A 24,977-nucleotide genomic window follows, 5' to 3' on the forward strand; every position below is an offset into this window, starting at 1 on the left:
GATATTGTTTATTTTCTCATCTTGGACACAGGGGGTGATTTGTCTAAGAGAGGAAGGAATAATGGCACCAGTGAACAATCTTCTTTTAGAACTGGGGAGGGGAAGGACAAGTGCAAGCTCTGGGTTGTCCGGCATGTGTAGTTTTTGTGTTTAGTCACTGAAGCTCCAGGATGACAGAAAGTGGGGAGATGACAAAGTATACACCTGGGGTCCACTGTGTAGGCTGATTCATGACAAAATGACAAAGGGGGGATGAAAGGTGGGGCTTTCTCTCCATCAAATCTTACATTCAATATAGTATAATCCAGGTAAATTATATGAAAGTAGAGAAATGTTGATGAAGAATATGCCTGCATGCTATGGCTATATGGACAGCTAGAAAGGACAAAACTTTCCAACAGTATGAGTAAATACAAAACTACCAACTTGTAAGAGCTAACTGAGACCACCATTAGGAGATAACATGAAAGGTAATACCACACTGCCCAACAGCATGGCTGCAGCTGCAAGATGCCATAAGCACTGAGTGGGGACTAAACGGTGAACAGCTAATCATAACCCCACCTCGCATTCACACACACCTCACTGGTCTCAAACTGTTTTTGCATTACATTATCACGTTTGGAAAAAAACAATTTATAATCAGCACATTTCCTGCTTTCAATGCAAATCTAGTTTTTTAAGTTACTTGGTTAATTTTCTTACAGGGATTAAACACTGAACAAGCAATCTTTTTATAGATTATTCAATCACTTAGCAAATGCTTTATTAATAAATAAGTTTTGGCCTAGGCTTATGGTCTAGATTTCATTCTAACATTCCACTTTGATGAAATCTCTTTCATTTTATGTTTTTAATGTGACTATATGAGGAAATTACGTCCAGGCCAAACAACCCTTGACGAGATGGGCCGTTTTCTTCTATTTTTCAAGGTGACTCTTTCCAATGTAACCCCTTTCTTAAGCAAGATGTTGGCATCAAAAATATTGGGAACCTTTTCAAATGGTCTTGCTACATTTTAAAAGGTGAAGCCTCATTACGTTACAGACCTTTCCCGCAATGACACACTAAGCAGGTATGCAGCTTTTACAGATCTTTCCCCTGGTTTAAATTTGGTATCGTCAATTTCCCCCACCACACAAGGCCATCTTCCTTGATCTCAGCAGCTTCCTCATCATGACCCGGATACACAATCAGTGAGACTTGCCTAATTTGGCTCACCAGCAGGATCAAAAAAGGACGGGCAAGAGGCAGAAATGCAGAGGGCCTGCCCAGACCACAGGGCTCATCTCTCCAGGTATAAAGCCCTGCTCACTTTCAGCTTCATTTGCTGGTCAGGCTATTACGGGCTGTTGTAATTTTAAAAGGCCAGAATCGGTATTATCTGTTAGCAGCTATTGGCAATATGCATTTGCATTTTTTCTGTTCCCTGTCTCCAAATCTATGAAATTATTAGGAAGTGAGAAGAAGGGACAGGCGTGTTAAAGAGCTCAGAGCTCACTAATCTACCAGCTGAGTGTTGGGGATTTTACTCCATGGGTCTTTACTTACAGTTATGACTTCTATAAAATGGCCCCAGTGTGAGCCTTCATCCAACAGGCAGGGAGCAGAGTATTACCTGGCTCCAGGTTCCCTGCCTAACATCATCCAATGTCCCTTCCCTTCAGCTTTCAGGAGGAAGCACCGTGAGTGCACATGTGTAGAGTACAGGGACTATGGTCTTGGTGTTCCTCATGGTCTCCAGCATATCACAAGCCCCACTGAGTTGAACTGAAGGAGACATGGGAGCAGGACAGGAAAGGAGGATGGGAAATGGAGAGGGAGCTACAGATAAATCCTTCTCACAAAACCCGGGTAACCTCATCCTGTACAGCATCTTTCTTTTTTTTTTTTAACTATCATTTGATTTTCTTTTTATTTTATTTTTAAAATTTTTATTGAATTCAGTGGAGTGACATTGGTTAATAAAATTATGTAGGTTTCAAGTGTACAATTCTATTCAATATAATACATCATTTGTATATTGTAGTCTGTGCTCACCACCCCAAGTTGAGTCTCCTTCCATCACCTTTTATCCCCCCTGTACCCACTTTTACCTCCCCCTAACCCCTTTTCCCTCTGGTAATCACCATACTGTTGTCTATGTGTGTATGAGGTTTCTTTTTCTTTGCTTAATCCTTTCATCTTCATCACCCAGCCCCCAGCCCCATCCCCTCTAACAGCTCTCAGTCTGTTTTCTATATCTGTGAGTCCCTTTCTATTTTGTTAGTTTATTTTGTTCATTAATGCTCTATAGATTGAATTATGCTTCAATCCAAAAATAGCTCCAGCCAGTCCTCTACCCCCACACCATTTTAGAGAGTCTAACTTAAGAGATCATTTATGAAATATATCAACTCTGACTGCTATTTTCTCTCTTGAGTGTATTCTTGCACCACTCCTCTGACCACATGCTAATATGTACCCACATGTACAGAGCCCACAAAGCACCGAGAAGCAGAGCCAAAGAGAAATTTAATAAGCTCCACAGCTCCTTTCTATTCCCTGGGGTCCAGTTTTCATAGGAATCCACATCTGTGGGAGAAGTCACGATTTAGCTATAGGCAGATCTTTGTATTCTTTCAACCAGGTGATAAAGGGAGCGAACAGAAGGGCAAAACAAGGTGGGAAGGCTCCACTGTGAATAGTACAGGTGAGAGAACATTCCAGCAGGGATGAACTACAAGGCAAAACTCTTCCTATTCAGTCATGTCATCTCTTTATTTTTGTTCTCACCAAATCTCTTCTCTGGTCTCTCTTAACACAGCCAGTACTATTTTCCTACATCTCTCTGTCTTTCTTATCAGTCTGACCTTTTCACTCAAATTTGATCTGGGTTTCAACCTTTGCTCCAGCTTTGAATCATATTCTTTTCTCCACAGGACACAATCTACAATGTCCTGAGCTCTTGATAGAAATTATTTTAAAACACTTGCCCAGCCAATTCAGGCCCTCATTCTCCTTCAGTGGTACCACCTAGGCTACCTGTTGCTCATTTCCCCTCTAATCCCTCTCTACTAAGTTACTGCCTGACTCCTATCACGTGCCCTCTCATACTGACCTGGTCTGAATTTCCTCCCTTTAAGTCCCTTCTCTCACAAGCTTCCTTCACAGAATTTGTCAGTGAAGGCTTACACATGAAAACAATTACCCTCTAAACCAGAAAAATAAATCTATAAAAATTGCAAGTGCTATAAAATTTAAACACTCAGGGTAAACAGATTATTCTATTTGAAGTTGGAGGTGTCTGACAAATCAGTCCTCCATGTGGTACATGACTTAACATTAAAATAAGATAAGATTAATCAGCATAATAATGGTAACATCTTCTCTACTAATATATAAAAGTGAGAACCTTAACTATGACAAGTACTTATAAACAGAAGATAATTAATCAATTTAATATGTAACTATGTGATGAATCTTTTGAAGAATGGTAAGAAGAAAAAAAAAGGCACAATTTTATGTAATTTTTGGTAACAACTAGAGGGAAAAATGGCTAATTATGTTTTTTAGTGTAATACTTTTGATCACTGGCCACTCAGTATAGTTTTCTTGATCCAGGTCTTCAAAGCTGGGATTGTAAGTTTTAATTCAAACGTTTTCAGCTGAACATTAATAACTCTAACTTTCCTAACTGCTAAACAGTTGTAATTAAGTCAAACTGGTGTGCGTTATAGGACCAAAGCCCTAATGGGCAGCTGTCTTGTCTTTTCTGGAATCACCTGGACTATCTTCCCCTGAGTGGGAGGCTCAGCGAAGGCTCCAAGCGGCGATGGTGTGGTTCTCCCCACAGCTACAGAAGATGTGAGGATGTAGTTTCTGTCTCATAAACACTTACCAGAATTGCAGAGTAGCTTCTCCTTCCTCCCACTTTTGTTTGGTTGAAAGATCGGTAGGCAAGAGAAAAACACTCTCTTTAGAATGTATTCTGCACGGGCTGCCTTTTTAGACCTAACCCTCTCAGGTGCCGGCATGAATATTCACCAGTGTACCAGGCACAAGAGCCAGTCTCTCTATGCCATGTACACTAATCCTTTAAAATGTATTCCAGGCAAGCTACCAGGGTAAACGCCTGTATAGAAACCAGGATCACCAGTGATGGATATTGGATGGCTGAAAAGAGAAAGCTGGAGTGAAGGAGGCAGAGATGAATAAATCACTCACATGTAAGGCCTGCTGCAGCTGGTCCTTTCTACTTTGACTCAAGCACAGCATGAGGCTTCATTAGAATACTGCATTCTGTGAATTAAACTGTTTCTTTTGTTCATCTGGCTAATCCTTCCTCACCAAGAAGAACAAACATTTATCTTCCCTGTGTTCCACAACCCTACCTGTTGTACCCATTTTTACTTTCTTCTTCTTTTGGCTGACAGAACCCACAGAGGCATCCTGAGAACCCAGTCCTGGTACCATGCAGACACCCAATGTGCATGCACAACCCCTGACCCCCATCACTGCCCTGATTCACATTCGGGAAGGTATAGACAGAAAAGATTGAGAATCCTCACAAGCCAGGGAAGGAATCATGCCCAAGGTGATGAGATCACAGATTTCTTGGGATCCTCCCCCTCTGGCACTGAATCCTCAAGAGTCGACAATGAAATTCATGCTGAGGGGAAAAGGGGACCTGGCTAAAGCAGCCTGTCTAGTCACACACGAGATGGTTATAATTAAAAATCTTCAGACAATCAAATCAATGTTTAGGTGTTGGGGAATGGGAGGCATCCTAGGGTGACCTCCAAGGAGTGGGTGCTGGAACTGTTACAGTGGTAAACACATTTCAAACCCTAATAGCTTGGAGGATCCTAGTAGCTCAAAGGAAGAAAGAGCCTGAGCTGGGAAGAAGAAAGTGTGGCTTCAACGACATGGATCAAGTTCTCTCCTCAACCTGTTTGAATCATGAAGGAATCTACCGACTCTCCTCCAGCCTCTGGTGGACACAAAGGCATTCCGAGGCAACATGGTATGCCAGGAGCAATGGCACGGAGTCCCAATTCTGCCGCTATCCTGCAACCTTATCTTCTCAGATTTATAAATGTGGTGTGGGGGTAGGGGATGAGAAGGGGACAGCGTTTAATTTAGATGATTTGTGATTCTTTTTTTCAAAATCAGTTTTTTCCTTTTAATTCCAAAGTACAGTCGGCCCTCCACAACTGTGGGTTTCACATCGACAGGTTCACCCAACCACAGAAACAGTACAGCAGTCCCTCACTACATCGCGGCCTCACTGTATCGCAGGATTTTAAAAAATATTATATTTAATTATTTATCGTGGATTTTTTACTATATCGTGGGATTTTGCGGTACTGTATATGTATGTTGTTAAAGTTACGTAGGTTTAAGAGTGTAGAATAAATGTAAGGTTCCTATTAGCGGGGAGGGTCTGGAACGTAATACCCGCGATAAGTGAGGGAATGTATATACTTTTGATGTGTGGTTGGGAATGTGTGGATGCAGAGGGCTGGCTGTTCTACACCATTTTATATAAGGGACTTGAGCATCTGTGGATTTTGGTATCCATGAGGGGTAATGGAAACAATCCCCTGTGATTACCAAGGGATGACTGTAATACATGAAAAATCCTTCGGTATTTCTTATAAAGCATCCATCACAAAAAGGTATCATACTTATTGCATAAAAACAAACAAACAAAAAAAACCCCAACTATAAAGCAGTATTTAGAAGAATATTCTTTAGTAGCAAAACCCTTTTTACAAACATTGTCCTAGAAGAGCCTAAATATTCATAACATAAAAGTCGCGCTGTTCCACTAAGGTCAGATTGGTGGCTTAGGCCTCATCTGCCACACTTCCTCTTGGTGCTTCCTTGTGGCAGCCCCCAAGGCTCCTCCCCTACAAAACACAGAAGAAAAACCTCTGGGGCACAGTGTTTATCTTGTCCCCCAAACTAAATGCTGATATTAATATTCATATCTTTCAATAACATAAGGTATAATTATTCACACTTTTTTGAAACCATAAAAGGCAAATAGTCTTCCCTAACTCTTCACTTTCACCTGTATGAACCAGAGTTGTTAGTAAGGAAAGGACCTGATGGATTAAGCATTGCTAAACTCTGGCCCATGACTGCCTCTTTTGTAAATCAGATTTTATTGGAACACAGCCACACCCACTTGGCAGAGTTGAGCAGTAGTGACAGAGACTATAGCATACAAAGTCTAAAACTACTACCTGGCCCTTTATGGGAAAAGTTTGCCAATGCCAGGAATAGACAGAAAACTACAGCTGTTCTCATTGAGCAGCAAAGGCTCATGGCTCCAAAGTTTCAGGAAATAAAGGCACAGTTTAAGGCTGAGCTTAACCTAGAAATGTCTAAAATCTCTTTCTTCCATTGAAAGTGTTTCAATAGATTTTTCATGTAGCAAATTTCACATGAATTTTTTAGATTCTGCCATAGTCCTAATCCCATCTTTGTTACTGTGAGAACTGTACTGACGATTTTTGACTTGCCCTTAACCCAAAATTTCTGATATTTCTCCCAAGAGTAAAAAAATAAGAAAAGAAATGGGACACCCCCCACCCCCCATCCAAAGGCTCCAAATAAAAATAAAAACCTGGAAACCATTCCCAAATCCTCCCTATTCCCTGAACTGATTAAGTGCCCAGGAGCTATTAGGCTGGCTGAAAAGTCTTAGTTTTTTCTGTAAAATAAAAGACACATTTTTTCATTTTCACCAATAACTTCATTGATTTGGGTATTTTGAGTATGTTGGCTATCTCTCATGTGGTATAATGTTATCGCCCTCAATTAATGTCTCAGTTTGATCGCTATCAACTTCAACTGGTCTACCCGACCGTGGAGCATCATCTGGTGAGAAATTTCCAGCACGAAACTTCACAAACCACTTTTGACACATTCGATCAGTCACAGCACCTTCCCTATACACTGCACAAATCCTTTTTTGTGCTTCAGTTGTGTTTTTACCTCTCTTGAAATAATAAAGCATAATACACTGAAAATGTTGCGTATTTTCTGCTATCTTCAATATTAAAATGGCTATATAAAAATCACCAATTTCGATAAGTTTTTTAAAAAATGTATGCTGATATGACAACTGTCACAATACAATCTAACAAAATTGTTTCAAGTGAAGTTAAAGACAACTAAGTGTTACTAGAGCCATCATATGAAAAAAAAACAAACTTTTTTGGCCAACCCAATACATTCTCAGATTTAAGATGTGCAAACAGAACAGTCACTGAAGATCACTCTCCAGATCCTTATAAACTACATAAAAGTAATAGGTTAGGCTGAATAAGTTAAAAAGACGTTTAGAGTCAATAAACAATCTACAACAAAAGTTACATAGTCACTGATAAGGCAGTTAGTAAGAAAGCAGTAAAATAACACTATCGGTTACAGAGGAAAATGACACCACAGGCTAAGCCATACCAATTAGGTAGACAGTGTTGAGTTGTTTATTGGTCACCAGCAGAAAATTGATTTGTATAGATCTATCCCCTTGCTATCTCTTCAGCTCTGTCTACTGTGATTATAAAAAGCAGCTTACAAGATAGCTGACCAGGGCAGTCTGACCACAGGAAAAAAAAACCTTATAGTGCTTGGTGTTTTATCAGAACGACTAATCTGAAATCTTTAATGAAACCAATTTTAAGTATATGACTCTATTTAATATGTTCTTCCCAAATAGTTCCAACTATTTCCATGAATCCTCTTTTTCTCTAACACATACAGTTAACATCTCACTATAGTGAACACAGTTATGACAAAGCCATTTACTTATTCTATCAAGAAGGTTATTATCAACAAGATATTATTTATTTGGTTACCATCAATTCTCAAACAATTCTCTATGGATAAAGCTTTAGCTATCTCTAACGGGGCTCCTGTGAACTTTCTAATAAAGACACTACTTGCTCATAGATACTTTGTTTTTTTTTTTAACCTCAGGGAAGAAATGAATACAGATAATTAGATATGAAGAATATAATTGACAAGGGTTTGCATTAGACATCAAGGGACAATTAAATGGTATGTGCCAAAGGGACTTAGAAACAAGATCGGCATCCTAGGCTACAACTGCCCCTTCCCACAACATTCTTGAGATAAGTACCATATTTTTTGCTCCATAAGATGCACTTTTTTTCCCCCAAAAGTGGAGGGAAATGTCCGTGCATATTATGGAGCAAATATTGTGTCACAGACCGTGATGTGTATTACCTGACCTGTCAGCAGTGGTGACAGCTGTTAGAAGTGGAAGCGGTAGGCCCACGCAAAACCCCTTGGGACGCTTAAATGTCCCACTTTACTGCTGAATCTCAGGGCATCTGGTCAGTATGAAGATAGTGAAGAAAGTGATATCAGTGATTGTGAACAACTGAGCTTCATAAATTCTGATACTAGTGATGATGAGTTCTTGGGGTTCCCAGAAAACTAGAAGAGTACTTGAACTTTAAAGTCTCTCATTTGTTAATGATAGTAATGATGGTTCTTAATACCGCTGTTGACTGCTGTTCACTTTACATGGTCGAAATATTATTCTGTTATATTTTACTAAATATTTTAGTACACCATTTGGTTCAGAATATTTTTTTTCTTGTTTTCCTCCTCTAAACCTAGGTGCATCTTATGATCAGGTGCGTCTTATAGTGAGAAATATGGTATATACCTAGGAAAATCACAAGGGAAATGCAAAGGAACACTTATTGCTAGTAGATTTTTTTGAAAATTCTAATGTAAAAGGCATGGAGTACATGGAGTACTCCCTATTCCCAAGCTGGTTATACCTGAACAGCTTCAACCAAAGCAAGCCAGGAGGCTTGCTCTGTGCCTTCTTCAACCACAATGTATTCTTGGTTTTTACCACTAAAAATTAAGAAATACACAATACACATTCTAGTGCCCCCAAAACAGTAAGTGAGAGATCATGATCTCTTGTTGCCTAGCAAGAGCTGTTCCTAGAATGAGATAGTAACCTTACCCTGGCTGCCCTAAAAGATAAAAGAGGAAGTAAGAATGCCCAAGGAGAGAAAAGGATGGATCTGCTAATCACTTTGTTGTGAGGAGACAATAGAGGAGCGAGGTGAGATGGGAGAGAGACAGGAACAAAGAGGGAAGGCAGGGCCTCTTAACCAGCAGAATTAGTCCTGACCAATGCCACTTAAGGCCCACTACACTGTGGCCCACTCTCAGTCCTGTAAACTCACCAATTTGATCAGCATCTCCTCGGGAAAGGAACTAAATGCCTTGGCCATGACCACCCTTTTAGGGAGGCATGAAAATAGGAATAGAGAAAAGGCAAAAAGAAGTGGTGGGAGAGAAAACAGAAGGTATTTGAATTTCTTCTCCCAAGACCTAAAATCCCAGGATTGTTATAATCACCCTCCCACTGGCTGTACTTCTTGTTTCAAATGTTCCAAAGTCTAGAAACACTCACTGTAATCCTACAAAACAAAACACTGCATTCCAAGAACTTAGAGGAGGAAAAGACTGGAGGTGATACAGCAGTCCCTCTCTATATCGCGGTTCACTTATTGCAGCCTCACTGTATCGCAGGATTTTAAAAAATATTATATTTAATTATTTATCGCAGATTTTTCGCTCTATTGCAGGATTTTGCGGTACTGTATACGTATGTTGTTAAAATTACGTAGGTTTAAGAGTGTAGAATATGTTTAAGAACATAAGTAGTGTTTATAAAAGTGTGGAAAAGGTTAATAAGGAAGTGGGAAAGGTTAATAAGGGACTGGGAACGGTTTATAAGTGTGTGGGAAGAGTTTATAAAGCCTTAAAATATATCTAAATACTAAAATAAATGTAAGGTTCCTACTTCGCAGATTTTCACCTATCACGGGAGGGTGGGGAGCATAGAGAATGTAATACCCGTGATAAGTGAGGGAATGCTGTATGACAGTTTTTGCCCAATATCCCCTTTGAAAGTCAGAGGTCTTTTAATGTATCATTTCATTCTAGGGCAGAAGGGCCTAACTATAACTCTACATCTTTTAGACTAAAAATGTTCTCTAGCAGGACTTTGACATAATGAACTGTCACCCCAGAATAAGAGGGGTGCGCAATAACATTTCTGTTATTCAAATTTTATATATACAGAAGAAACGTCAATTCTCTATGACCTGGTTAGGTAAACAGGTGTTTTGGTTAATCAAATATGTCTGGTTAACACATTTCATATGGATTGCAAATTTTAACAAGAATTCAGATATGATAAAATACACTTAACTAGAATAAAACCACACCAAATAAAATGTATTCCTTTTTTGATCAATCAGAAGGGACTTGGGGTCTTGCCAGATTTCATTAGGTGCATCCACTATCATTGTGCTGGTAAAGCATGAAGACCAGTTACAGAAAACCAGTAAATTGAATGCTAGGTAACAGTTTGTAACAAAAACTTAGGTTTTTTTTTTTTTTCAAGAGGTAAGTTTTATGAATAAGAAATCAAACAAATGCAATCCATAATGCTTCACATTTTGGATCAAAATTACCCAATAGGTAGGTACAGGCTTTTAACTTACAGAACATTTTTTAAAATTAATTAATTTATTTGCTTGTTTATTTATTTTTAGAGAGAGGGGAAAGGAGAAAGAGAGGGAGAGAAACATCACTGTGTCATTGCCTCTCACTTGTGTCCCCAGCTGGGGACCTGACGTGCAACCTAGTCATGTGCCCTGACTGGGAGTTGACCCAGTGACACTTGGCTTGCAGGACCACGCTCAATCCACTGAGCCACAGCAGCCAGGGCTTTAATTTACAGAACATTTTAAAAGTTGAGAATAATATAAAATATAATTATTATATTTACTATTTTGGATATACCCAGAAGGTGTGAGTTTAAAAAAATAAATGGACAAGGTGGTGGGTATGTAAACAAGGTACTTGAATCTTCCCACAACCACATCAAAATTACAACTAAAGTACGGAACAACCATCATTCAGAACCACCTGAAACCAAGCTGAATGAAAGCCCTACAACTAGGAATTTAAAGAAGAAGCCACACTAGACTGGTAGGAGAGGCAGAGACACAGAATGGACGGGTCCCCTACCTACATGTGGTGGTTTAAAATTGGGAGGGATATCTTGGCAGTGACGGTCCCCCCACTGAGGAGTGAGGGGTCCCAGCCCACATCAGAACCCCCAGCCCAGGGTTTCAGAGCCAGGAAGAGAAGTCCCATAACTTCTGGCTGTAAAAACTAGTGGGAATTGAGGCTGCGTGAGATGGAAGGCTGCAGGAGTCCTAGGCAGTTCCTCTTAAAGGGCCAGCACATGGACTTACTCGGACTCACTCCCTCTGAACTCTAGCACTGGAGCAGCTGCTTAAAGGGAACCAGGGACACATGGGAAGGAATTGAATTGTCTGGCCTCAGGGAGAGAGCTGGGGTGGGGGGGTGATCTTTCTGCCAGACAAAAGTGCTGGCAGAGGCCATTGGTCCTTTTCTGAGACCACCCCCTACCCCCAACCGCAGAGCAGGCAGGCAGGCACCATAATTGAATTTCCATCAACCTGGCTCACACTGATGGCCCTTTCCTGGGATTCCCTTAGACCCCGCCCCACCCAACTTTCGGGGCCACCCAAGCCTTTTCCAGTGGCTTTTCCATACAAATGGCCTCTCTTGCCCCATGTATTGAACTTTACTAAAATCTCTCAAACAAACAGCATCTTTCCTCTATGTACCCCATACCTCTTGCTAAGTTGCCCCAGGCCTGGAAGTAGCAGCCACTGGCCTCGGTTCATAGCTTGGTCTCTCCTAGGCACCTCCAAGCCCAGCACAAGTAGTAGCCATTTGCAAATTGCTCTGTAGCACATGACCGGTGGCCCCAGGTAGAGCAGAAGTGATGGCTGACAAGGCACCTTATGGGAAGCCCTGAAACCAGTGCACCTGGTAGACAGCTTCAGACCACAACAGATTACAATCCTACCACCTCCACAAGCCACACAATCAAGGGGCAGACTCAGTGAGCACCAAAGCCCCAGTGAAGCAAGTCCTGGTCTATAGGGTTGACTCCTGCACAGCAGCCCCTCAGCTACAGTTGCACTTCATCCTTGCAACCAATTGGCCTGGGCGTCAATCCCTCGCAATGATGCCAACAACAATCAAAGCTCAACTACAATTGGACAGTGCACACAGCCCACACAGGGGCACACCTGGAGCGCCTATCTTGGATGACTGGGACAGCTGCACCACTGGACTCTACAGGACACCTACTCTACAAAACCACTCTAACTAGTCCAGAGACATAATGGCTCTAATCCAATACATAGAAACAAACATAGGGAAACATCCAAAATGTGGAGACAAAGAAACAGACCCCAAATAAAAGAACATGAGCAATATCCAGAAAATGAACTAAATGAAAAGGAGGCAAGCAAACTACCAGAGACAGAGTTCCAAATAATGGTTACAAGGATGCTCAGGAACTTAGTGAGAACTTCAATAGAATGAAAAAGGACATAGAAACCATAAAAAAGAACCAGTCACAAATGAAGGCTACACTAACTGAAATGAAGAATAATTTATAGGAAATCAACAGTAGAGTAGATGAAGCTGAGAATCAAATCAGTAATTTGGAATATAAGGAAACAAAACCAACCAATCAGAACAGGAAAAAGAAAAAAAGAATTAAAAAAGTGAGGATAATGTAAAGAGCCTCTGGGACAAGTTCAAGCATAGCAACATTCATATCATGGGGGTGTCAGAAAGAGAAAAGAGAGAGCAAAGAATTGAAAATGTTTTTAAAAAATAATGATAGAAAACATCCCTAACCTGGTGAAGAAGACAGACATGCAAGTCCAGGAAATGCAGAGTCCCAAACAGATGAACCCAAAGAGACCCACACCAAGACATATCATAATTAAAATGCAAAATGGTAAAGACAAAGAATCTTAAAAGCAGCAAGAGGAAAGCAGTTACCTACAAGGGAGCTCCTATAAGACCATCAGCTGATTTTTCAACAGGAACTTTGTAGGCCATAAGGGATTGACAAGAAATATTGAAAGTCATGAAAAGCGAGGACCTACAACCAAGATTACTCAACTCGGAGAAGCTATTATTTAGAATCAATGGACAGATAAAGAGCTTCCCAGACAAGAAAAAGCTAAAGGAGTTCATCACCACCAAACCAATATTACATGAAATGTTAAAAGAGTATTGAAGAAGAAGGAGGAGGAGAAGAAGCAAAAATATGAACAATAAAATTGCAATAAATATTTATCTGTTAACAATTGAATCTAAAAAACAAAATAAAATGAGCAAGCAAAACAAAAACAGACTTATACAGAGAACATTTTGATGGCTGCCAGATGGTAGGGGGAATAGGCAAAAAAAGGTTAAGGGATTGAGAAGGACAAATTGGCAGTTACAGAACAGTCATGGGGATGTAAGTACAGCATAGGGGGTAGAGTCAGTAATGTTCTAATAGCTATGTATGGTGTCAGATGGGTATAAGGTTTTATTGGGATGATCACTTTGTAATTTATATAATGCCTAATCACTGGGTTGTACACCTTAAACTAATATAATATTGTATGTCAGCTGTAACTGAAAAATAAAAAAAATGACTTACAATATAATGTTTTAAAATAATAAATGGAACCCCCTCATTGAATTCTACACTTTAAATGCATAAATTGAATGGTATATGAATTATATCTCAATAAAGTTGCTTAAAAAATAAAGGGAACACATGAAATACGAAGACTTATAAAAAATTCCAAAGTAGATGTGAAATGCCAAACAGGAGGCAGGTGTCATGGCAGAGATGCTGACTGGATGAGCAACCCCTTACCATGCCTTCAACTTCCTCTCCGACCTTGCTAGGGCACACTGCATGACAGAGTTTTACCTAAAAATTAAGTGGAACTTGGCAAGGTGTGGCTTCAAAAACAGCTTTGGCTTGTCTTAATAAGAAGGGACAGACTTGGCTGGCAAGGTTCTTCACCCTTTTACCCTCCTATGCCCTTCTTTTCCTTCCTGCCTAAATGCATACATGGTATTTAAAGCCATAGTAGCTGCCTTATTTCTCTGAGGCCATAATACACGTGGAAAAGACTGAGAAAATTGAAGACCTCACTGAATTGCAGAACCAGTACCAGCAGCCAGCACCCTCCAATTTGTAGCCTTTGTGTTATGTGAGACCAAAACAAACTCATAAAAGCAAAATAAAAAATTTAAAAAAAGCAATATTTTAAGTCTTTCTTAATTGGGTTCTTTGTTATTTGCAGTCACATGAAACCCAAATGCAAGCTCCTTTGGAGCAAATGAGTGCCAGTAATATAAATACATGTTGTCCTATCTTACCCACAACATTTAATGGAAGTTTCTATAATTTCCACCCTTATGAAACGAGGGTGGGTTGACCCGAAGGTGCCATACCTTCTCTAATTTTCCTTTTAAGGCCACTTGAGGCTGTGTAGGATCTTGAAACAAATGAGTAACTTCCAAGATACAGTTTTAGCACCAGTTGCATTGCCATGTCCATGGTGGAGAGAAGGAGAAGAAATTCAATTATAGTTTGGTCTCTTAATCTCTCACATGGGGAGAGTGAGGCAGCGAAAGCTCCAGAGCTGCTCTAAGACATGGCAACTGAAAGGACCATTACAAACATCAGACTGTATAGAAAACAGTCTTGACTGATATTCGGTTACAATAAAAGCATAATGTGGCAAGGCCAGTAATGTCATAATCACTGAGGGACACGGTTTCAGGCTTCATAAGGTAAGAGGAAGGAAGAGGATCCTTACCGTTAGGCCTTAGGGGCAAAGGGAAAGAAAATCTAGGGAGAAGTTAAAGCACAGTCTGCAGTTATCCAGTAACCAATACCCCTTATGCTGAATCTGATACATTGTTCAAAGAGGCAACACAGCAGAAAAAAATGATTCCTCAGCTGGAGTTAGGGCCCTGAGTGTCCAGGAAAGTTGCTGAAAGGAGTCTTTGAGGGGTACCAACCAGCCTGTCATAATCATTTTTTTCCAGGATGAGGATGAGGAATGGAGATGGATGAAGGTGGAAGAATTTTCCTTGATTTTAGTGCTTCTGTTTGCTCTTAACTACAGATACAAGAATGTTTTGGTCAAGTGCCCCTGTGGTTACAAGTTTACAAAGGGCTAAGTTTTTTTTTAAAAAGTGAAATACACTGACATTAGGGGCTACCAAGATGCACCAAAGGCATCTTAACAAGGTGACAAAATTGGGCTCCTAGGGGAAAAAAAATCTCTGATTTAAGAATACCTGAGAAATTGAAGGTTTTCAAAGGCAGATTATTGCTCTGGTTCAAATCACGGATTAATCTTAAATGACTGTGGCCCTTTATCAGGTTTCAGATTAGCTTTATTTAATACTCAAAAAATATTTTCAAGTAACGTGATGCATTAAATTTGCAGAAATGCAGTTCAATTTGCTGCAAGGCCTATGCTTCTTTTAGTCTCGTGAGAAGAGTCACATATCTGTGAATCTGTATGGCCCATCCCAGGGTAGCAGTGTATAAAACACCTGCCAAAGTACAAGTACAAAAGGAAGAGGTTGGTGCTTTCCATTCATTTGATCTTCCAAGGTGAATGATTCCAGTTTTTAAAATGGCTATTTCAAGCACTACTGATGAAGTGAGTATTAGCTTAGAGGGGTCTTAAGCAACAATTCTGGAAAATTACGAAACATGTATTTATGCATGAAATACTGGGTCAAATAGAGCTGACAGACTGTAAAAATGTCTTCTTGATATGTTACTCTTTGAAAACTAAAAGGATTTTTTGTCGTGTATCCAGCTATATTTTATGATGACTAGTTGTCAAGTTCTCTAATCACTTAAGAGAAATAAGTTGACACGAGGTAAATCAAACTCACACACACACACACATACACACACACACTTTTTTTTTTTTTCATTTAACCTTTTCTGCTTTTCCAAAGAAGGTCTGAATTCTAGTGCCCCTCCTGTATTTTTAACATGCAATTTAGTTGCCATAGCAATACTTTCTGGTCTTGAAATACCTCTAGGGTGAAACTGGCAGAGGTATATTTACCATGCTCCGAACTCTACTGTTTCCAGGCGCCAGGGTTTCTGGCTCCCTGAGCATTTATACAGTTCAGACTCCAGTGTCTACTGGGAACCACAGATAAAATTTTTTACTGAACAATTTTGAGGGGAAATCAGAGTTCTGAGGTCTGAGGGTGGTAAGAGACTTCAGTGCGATGCAGACAGGCTTAGAGAGAAACAACACTTGGTAAATAAATCATGAATCAGCAAGACAAGCAACAATTCCTTGGTTCAGGGCTGTGACAGACGACACTCAGCATGACTGATATGAAGCAAATTTTGTAAAATATCTTTCCAATTTTGATGAGAATTATAGGCAACCTTAATCCAAGCCAGAGGAGTCATATATTTTGATGTTTATTGTATTCTTTAGACTCTAAAAAGGAAATTTCTAGCTCTCTAGGTCGCAAAGGAGGCTGTCCTAATATAAATAGATGTACCGCTCGAAAGGGAAGCCATGGAGCATGTGGGGCAAGCTTCCTCACCTGTGCTAAGGCCTGTGCCTAACTCCAGAGCTTAATCTCAGTCCTTTGCTGGAGATGCCAGATCTTTAGCAGTTTCCTCACATACTTAGATCAGAAACACTGAGCAAATATGATGTCCAATTTAGTTGACAGATAGAACTCCCTTTAGCTGCACTAACATACTATGTTGCCAGTTCAGTCAATGAGTATTTATTGAGTATTCACAGCACAGAGAACTGTACTAGGCTAAGCACTTGGAAATTGCAGCCAAGGCTCAAGTCCATCTCAATCCTAAAAAATCACTATGTTCAGCTGGAGATTATCTGTGGTCCTATGTGAGATCAAGGGCAGCAAAGATGTGGAAAACACTCATAATTATATGACATCATTTGAGTCATTAGCTTTGATTCCTCTCCCCATCCTTATCAGCTAAGCTTTCATTTGCAGCAATTAAATGGAAAGCAAAATGGAATGTAAACGATTCCTCTCCCTTTTCTCTTCTGTGCCTAGCCTTTGGCTAAGAAGCGGATGAGCACCAGTTGGCAGGGTGGTAAGCAGTGGGAAGAAGGAAAAGTTGCAGTCAAAGAGGTGTCTCAGTAATTTACAAACTGATTAGATCATCCCGAGCTGGCTGCAGCCCCACAATAGTGAAAGGGCAGCTGAACCAGACCTGGGGTTCGCAATGCACAAAGAAAGAAAAACATGCCCGGCAAGTAGGAGCCACAGGGGCATAGCTCATTTTTTTAAAGGATTAACTTGTTATTGCTTCGTTTTACGTCTAATAACTGTAAAACATAAACTGATCTGTGGTTCAGACATTCTGTGCTAGATTAACTTTTAGAAATAGAACTGGCTTTTCCTACTGCAAAAGAAAAAGAGCCTCACCCCCACAGACTAAAGAGATTATGAATATCAAGAACACGCTTTGGGCTAGACCCATTCTGTCCTAACATTGTATTCATCTAATATTTTCCAACTGAGGAACTCAAAACCTTTTCGTGCCATTTACTCCTTAGTCTTCATGGTCCCCAGAGAGGCTTGGGGTTCATTTAGCAGCACCCCCTGCACGGCTTGTCTTCGGGCAGCCTGCTTACTTACAAGTAGGTTTGTTAGTTAAAACATTATGAGTATTTACTTACAGCACTGCACATATCATTACAAAACCACCGTTTTCAAGCTGATGCAAAAATTGTTAGTTTAATTGACTATCTTATAATTAGGATTTCAACAAAGCGCTGCATTTATTAGCTGAGAAAGACAAGGTGATAGGTGTACTTAATGCATGCGGTATGTGATTTCTCATACTAATCTGAAAACACTTAAAAGAATATCATGATTAGCAAGTGAAAGATAGAAAAAGCCTTAAACTAAGGAGACAGAGGGGCTATAAACTAAGACATTAGGTATATCTGGTTAGTTATTATGACTCTACCCTGGTGTTTTTATGTGATCAGGCCTCTGAAAATTTCCTGTTATTTAAATTTTAATGTTTTTTAAATGGCATGAAAATCATATAATTACTACTCAGTTACCCACTATTAAGGCACATTCCAGGCAATTTCTCCCTTTTTTTCCTCTCAAATAAAATGAATAAGTTTTGCTGTGCCTGTGAACCTAGCAAAAACAAAGACAGACTCTATTTCCCAGTTATACTGCTTGCTCTGGCTCTTGGGAAAGAGAAATACAAAGGACAAGGAGTCAGTTTCCGGTTAGACTGTAAGGACCAGGATGCGTCCTGCCGTTCCTTTTTCAGGAGCCAGTTGGATAAAGAAAGGTCAGGAGCAAGGAAGGTGCTTCTAAAGGCATGATGGCCCCCAGCCCTGCTGTCTCCTCTACCTGAGCCAGTGAAACACTGGGAGGGGGTCCTGGTGGTGGGTGGGATGGTCTGGGCACTGGTGACTGATTACAGCACCAGCAACCAAATGTCCTGGGGCTGTCGCCTCCCCAAGTGACCTCTCTCCACTTGCCTCTTACACTGCTCCAGCTACAGTGCCGTCCTTGAGGTTCCTGCAACCTGCCAGCCGCATTCCCCGCTCAGGGCCTGCGTACTCTGTCCGTGATATCTGTTCCCAGGTCCCCAAACGGCTTGCTCTTCTAAATCTAAAAGCGCACTGCCTCCATCCTCTAGTCCTCCCTCCTGACTGCTTCACAGCGCTTGGGAACACCTGACATGTTACACGTAGCATTTGTTTACTGTTTATCTCCCCCACAGGAATGTCAGTTCCACGAGAGCACCGCTGTTTGATGTCTGTTTTCTTTACTCAATGCTGCATCCCAGTGCTTAGAATAGTGCCTGGCACATAGTAAAAGACTCAACAAATGTTTGTTGAATGAGTTAAAGAAAACAGGGGGAGGTAGAGGGAGTCAAGAGATCATACTTCAAGGTCAGCTTCTCCCGGATACCACAAGAGAACTGGTACCAGACACACGAGCAGGATCAGGCTCCTACTGACCGAAACAAGGCTCTACTTGCCTACCCATCTACAGAGGAAACTCCCAAGAAAGGAAGAAATGATTTCTGTGGATTTCTGTTTTTTGTCCACAAAACAATTATGTCCTCTCATAGGAGTAAAAAGAGCGCAGTGATGGAGACAATTTGCGTTTGAGACCTTTTGCCTTTGTAGTCATCATCTACAAAGAAATCTGAAAACTCAAAGCCGGTGTACCAAGAGTTCCCAGGATTGCCAGATCTCCCTTTTGGATGGGGAAAGTGCGAGTCACTCAGCTCTGTGGTGCTCTCCCTCAGGTGTTGATTCAGAATCACTGGGCTTCTTCAAACACAGTGACTAGGAAAGCAAGTCAATCATCACAGGCAATAGAAAAAATGTCACTGACTAATCAACCTGTCATTGGTCAATTACCCATCCCCACAAAGAAGTGCCACTGATACACTTTCCTATCAATAAACATCTATCTGGGTGCATCAGCCGCTGCTAACCACGGTCTGCCGAGATAGCCAGCATCACCCTCAGGTATTGGTGGTTAAGAAATCCCTCTCCCTTTCTCTCTAATAATGTCACAGAAGAGGCAAATGCAGTCCCTGACAGCATAATGTGAGTTTCACAGAGACGTGTCTCTTTGAGCGCTTGGCCAGTTACACAGGGCTTCAACTGCATGGATTTTCTCACCACAGAAACAATAGTGGGGCAGAAGGAAGCTGGAGGTTTCACACTGTGCCGATACACAATTCTGCCTTGGCTTGTGCTCATGCCCATCATCCCTCCTCTGAGCCAGGAAAAGAAAAACTGAAGGAACCATTTTAATTCCGCATTTAAAGAAAACAGATGGGCACTGTTCTCTCTTGCCTTAAGCCCTCCTTACACCTTTTTCTGGAGTCAAATTGAACCTCTCTGATGCTTTGACTAGAGCTAGAGGCCAAGGTGGCCTTGTCACACGAAGACCCTATTTGTCTCTAAGCTGTCACTTTGGCAAAGACCTCATGAGTCCCCTGTTGAATTTAAAATAATTCTAGATCTCCTACTGCACCCACTGTAATTTCCTCTTCTATCTTGACACTACCTCATCTGCGTACTCTGGCAGGGCATGCTCACTCTGAGTTGCCACAGGCTTTATGTATCAGGAAGGCTAGGGAGAGGCGGCAAGTAAACACTTATACAAATATGACAAGTGCTCCTGTAGGAATTCCATGTGAGGGTAAGAAATCACTGAAGAGGAATGTCTAAATCAGCCTAGGAGATGATGGAAGGTTAAAGCAGCCTTCCCAAAGGAGCGCGGTTTTGAAGGGGAAAGAGGAGCCAGGTGAAAAGGGGGTGAAGAGAAAGCAGGGAGACACACAAGCAATGAGAACAGCAAGTTCACAGAGCTGAAGGCGTGGAGTAACAGAAGGCGACACGTGCAGAACTGCAAGTAGCGGACAGGCTGAGACAGAGCGCACGCAGGGTGGGTGCAGAAGCGGGAGTCAAGGCTGAACAGACAGGAGCCAAGTCAAGTGATTCTTAAGTGCTTTTGTCTGAACTTTCCCCTGAAGGCAAATAGCAGCCATGAATTTTCTTAGGAAGGGGCATGACTGCATCAGATTTGTGGTAACAGATGGGAGAGGGTTGCCTGTGGGGAAGGAAGGGCTAGATGAAAGTTTGAAGACCGGGTAGAGAGGAGAAACTACAAAGGTGCAACTACGGTGACGGTGATGGCAGTGGGATGGAGAAGAGGGAAGGAAACGGTATTCACAGGACTTTACAGATGATTGCTTGAGGGGAGGAGGGGAGGGAGAGGAAGAAATTTAGAAAGATTCCCATGTTTTTGGCTCAGCTGATGGATAGAGAGGTGGTATCACTGAACAACACCTAGAATCATGGTATGAGGCAACTTGAACAGGGGACAGGAAGGATAATGGAATCCATTTCTGAATAGAGATGCATATGGAACACTGTTGGGGAGGGGGAGGGGGAGGAGGAGGGGGTGCCAGGTTAACAGGTAGAACGCAATGAATATTAAATGAGAGTGGGCAGAGCCACTAAGCTGCCAGCTTGCTTACATCTTCATTGGCAAGACCAGTCTTCAAATTAGAAATGGCAGAACAAATATAATAAAAAGAAAATTGAAGCCCCAAATAGGTGAAGTGAAAGAAAGAGTATCTAGTCAATTTAAATGATTTCAGGTCTCCTGGCTCAGATGAGTTACACCACAAGACTGCTGAAAGAAATTGCAGATGTAATCTTAGAGACACGATTGGTAATCTTCAAGAAATTGTGGAGACTATAAAGAGTGCCAGTGACAAGAGAAGGACAACTGTTCCCCAGATTTTTAAAGTGAAGAGGGATAGATTGTAATGAGAAATATTCAGATAAGTTTCACACCATCTATGACAAAAATTCTAGAACGGCTTATAAAATAGATGGCTTATGAATACTTCAGTTAATGCATGCAGCTGAGAAAAAGGAAGGAGGGGCTGTTGTTTGTATGTGACGGAAGTTTATTTGTACTGGTAGTTTGTCCAGACCGACTGTGGCTTGTCTCTTCCCGCTTCCTAAGCACAAAGTGAGTTTTCTGGTCTGCAAGATAAACCCCAGGCTTTTCTATCTGTGATTTGTTGTCTATGATACTCAGGCTGTATATGGCCCTTTACGAAAAAAAGTTGACAATTTAAATTAAGAAATCCACAGTCTGAATTGTCTAAGAAATCCACCATCACTCGTCAGGTTATTACTCCCAGGAACTGACAAGCAGCAATAAGCTCTGGTTATTAGCTTAAACAACAATTAGCCTTTGCCTGTTAGAATCCTACTCCCTTATTTTTCTGTGCTATTTCTCTCTTTACACATACTGACTTTAAAATGAGAACAGGAAACAACAAAGCAAATGTGGTGGAACATGATGGAGGGAAGGAGGCCATGTCCCACCAACATCTTTACCTCTGGCAGCTAAAATATAATGTAAAGTATCTTATCTGATGCTAATATAAATATAAATACATATATAATATAACATCAGTCAGTCTTTCAGAGAGCTTCTTAGAACATTAAAAAGGGGGGGGGGGCAGTCTATTCAAGACCCAGATGAACTAAAGAATATTCTCTAGGTGATGTCACCAGTCTCACATTTTAAAATTATATGACCCCATAGATCAAGCAACATTGGGTTAAAGTTCTCTTCTTAAAACAAAATGAAAACAACAACTAAAAACCAGACATAAAGATCATTACAAAGATCTTTTAGAAAGAGGTCTCCTGTACTATTCCGTTTGGTTCCTATGTAAAGTCATTTATTAAGGTTTCAAATGATTTATGATTCTATACAACCTGTCTTGACGTTAAACTGTCAGTCCCTAACCAGTATAAACCCAGGGAGAGGCCTGTATTCTAGTTTCTCCACAAGTCACCTCCCCACCAGAGAATCCAAATAAGCACTTTGTATTTCTTTGTTCCCCCTTTCCCACCCCTTACTTAATAATTTAGAGCAAAGAACAGAAGAGCATCTTCACTGGAGTTATTGGGACCACTACTGTACCAAAATACAATTTGCACAAGTCTTCCATTTTAAAAGCAATGAATGAAAAGGAGTCTTCTTACCGCACTGACCCGACCATGTATGGCTGCGCCAGCTGAACCACAATCGCGCCGCTTCCCAGCTGATGACACGTGTAGCCGGAGTCCCAGTCATAGTTCTTGGTGTCCCCATTTAACAAGGCATTCCGGCTCCGACTGACTCCTTCAATCACACTGGCACAATCAGCAATTGTTGCAACATTCTCCATGGGAACTGTGAATCCAACACAAGATTCAGAATCAAGATGAGAGAAGCCAAATGTATCCCAATAGTGTGCAATGAAAAAAATTAGTTAATATCTGTCTCAAATCAATGACAAAAGGGAAACTAGAACATTTTGATTATCTCAAAATATGAACACATTTTCCATTACAAAAAGCTTTTATTAAAAAATCAACAAAAACTTGTACCTAAGGTTGAAATAAACCAACTACATGTAGCAATTAACCCTAAAGAATTTTATTATAAAGAAACATAATACCCTCCAAAATATAAAATGAACAAATACATTGCAAAATATTAACTACACTGGGAAAATACACAGTAATTGAGATTAATGAACCACAGCTATACATGCAAAAAGATGAATCAAAAAACACAATGCTGAACAACAACAACAAAAACAGCAGGGACAGAAAAATATAGAGTATAAACTTATTTATACAAAGTTTTTACAAGGCAAAGTGAAAATATACTTTGTTTACAGACACATACATAAATGTAAAACTGAAAATGAAATCCAGGGAATTATTATATAAAATGGAGGATAATTTGTCTGGGAAGGGGAGATGAAATCTTGGAGAGACTTCAAAAGTACTGGTCTTGTTCTGTTCTTAAGCTAAGTGGTAGGTACATGGCACTTGTTTTATTAGTATTGTCTAAACTGTACTTATTTATTACATTTAATACATTTGTTTTAAGAAAGATTATATATGTATATATACATATGTATGTGTATATATATTTACTATTTTAGAATTCATAAAGCAGGAAAGTAATCCAGGACATGGCAACCAAACCCTTTTCAGAATATACAGTTGCCCTAGTCATGATTCAGTTCCCTTTTTTGTCTGTTTACTATTCATGCATTTTAATACACATGCTTTTCTCTTTGTTTGCAAATTGCTGTATTTTGAAACATCGGCTCTGTTTTCTTTCTCCTTCCTTTCCCTCCCCTCCCCTCCCCTCCCCTCCCGTTCCCTTCCCTTCCTTTCCCCCTTTCCCTCCTTTCCTCCTTCCTTCCTTCCGTCCCTCCCTCCCTTTTTTCTCTATATTTTATTGTATTTGTTCCATTACCATTTATCCCACCTCCACACACTTCCACCTCCACCTACCTCCTCCCCCATGCTATCTCAGCTCTGTTTTCATTCTGAATTTCTCTCTATTTGTCAAAGCCATATCAACCTGTTCATTTATAGAAATCAAGGGCTTCCGCAAAATGATAGCTGTTCAAAAATAATGTAGATTTTCTAAACACTAAGAAGAGAATGATAAAAGGTGAGGGCCTTTGACATCCCTTGGACCTTTTCTGTGCAGTTACTAGCACTGGCTTTTTCCTTAAGACATTTAGGTTATTTAACCCAAATCTACAATTAACCCTAGCTACTCATATTCAAGATTTATAGCTTATTTTACATTAATTTTAAAAACAGATGGGGAAAAAAGGACAATTTCTCATTAGGTCTGTTTGGAAAAAGTCCAGCCATTGTTAATATAATGAGAACGGTTTGCATGTCATCAATGTAATCTGGCAGCCAAGGAGAGCAGACTGCAATGCCCATGTGTGAACAATGACGACTTCACTGGATTGGTCAGTGGGGGTGGTGGATGCTGTTGAGTGAGCGTGTGTACTGTGTGGCTGTCACATTCAAAGCAACTGAGTGAGAAGAGCACTAATCTGCATCAAATTTTGCATTAAGCTTGAACATTACTCCGTGGAAACTATTCAGATGATGCAGAAGGCCGCAGCTATGGGTAACTGGTGATTGGCAGCTTCATCACAATAATGTGCCTGCTCATGCATCACATCTGGTGCAGATTTTTGTGAAACATCAAATCACCCAGGTAACTCAGCTCCCCTGCAGCCCAGATTTGGTGCCCTGCAACCTCTGGCTTTTCCCAAAACTAAAATCACCTTTGAAAGGGAGGAGATTTCAGACTGTTGATGAGATTCAGGAAAATATGACAGGCAGCTGATGGTGACTGGGGGAACTGTGTGAGGTCCCCAGGTGCCTGCTTTGAAGGGGACTGAGGCATCATTGTCCTATGTACACTGTTTCTTGTACTTTGTATCTTCTTTGATAAATGCCTCTAGTTTTCATATTACATGGCTGATACCTTCTGGATAGACCTTTGTATACTGTACTTTCTCTTTGAAAAGAGAAAGGGTGAGCAGTACTAACATTGGGCCAAAACATTTCTAACTTTATAAT

The 24,977-nt window shown here is 40.6% G+C and overlaps 1 protein-coding gene across 1 annotated transcript in view; it reads right to left on the reverse strand.

Moving 5' to 3' along the window:
• Positions 1-24,977, reverse strand: part of BTBD9 (BTB domain containing 9) — a 479,622-nt gene that overhangs the window by 91,549 nt on the left and 363,096 nt on the right. The window contains exon 8 of the mRNA XM_090280431.1: positions 22,569-22,758. Within this exon, the coding sequence (XP_090136557.1) occupies positions 22,569-22,758 (190 nt within the window). The remainder of the gene's footprint in view (positions 1-22,568; positions 22,759-24,977) is intronic.

Source organism: Furipterus horrens, unplaced genomic scaffold (assembly GCF_987537825.1).
Source record: "Furipterus horrens unplaced genomic scaffold, mFurHor1.1.pri manual_scaffold_6, whole genome shotgun sequence".
Classification (NCBI taxonomy): domain Eukaryota; kingdom Metazoa; phylum Chordata; class Mammalia; order Chiroptera; family Furipteridae; genus Furipterus; species Furipterus horrens.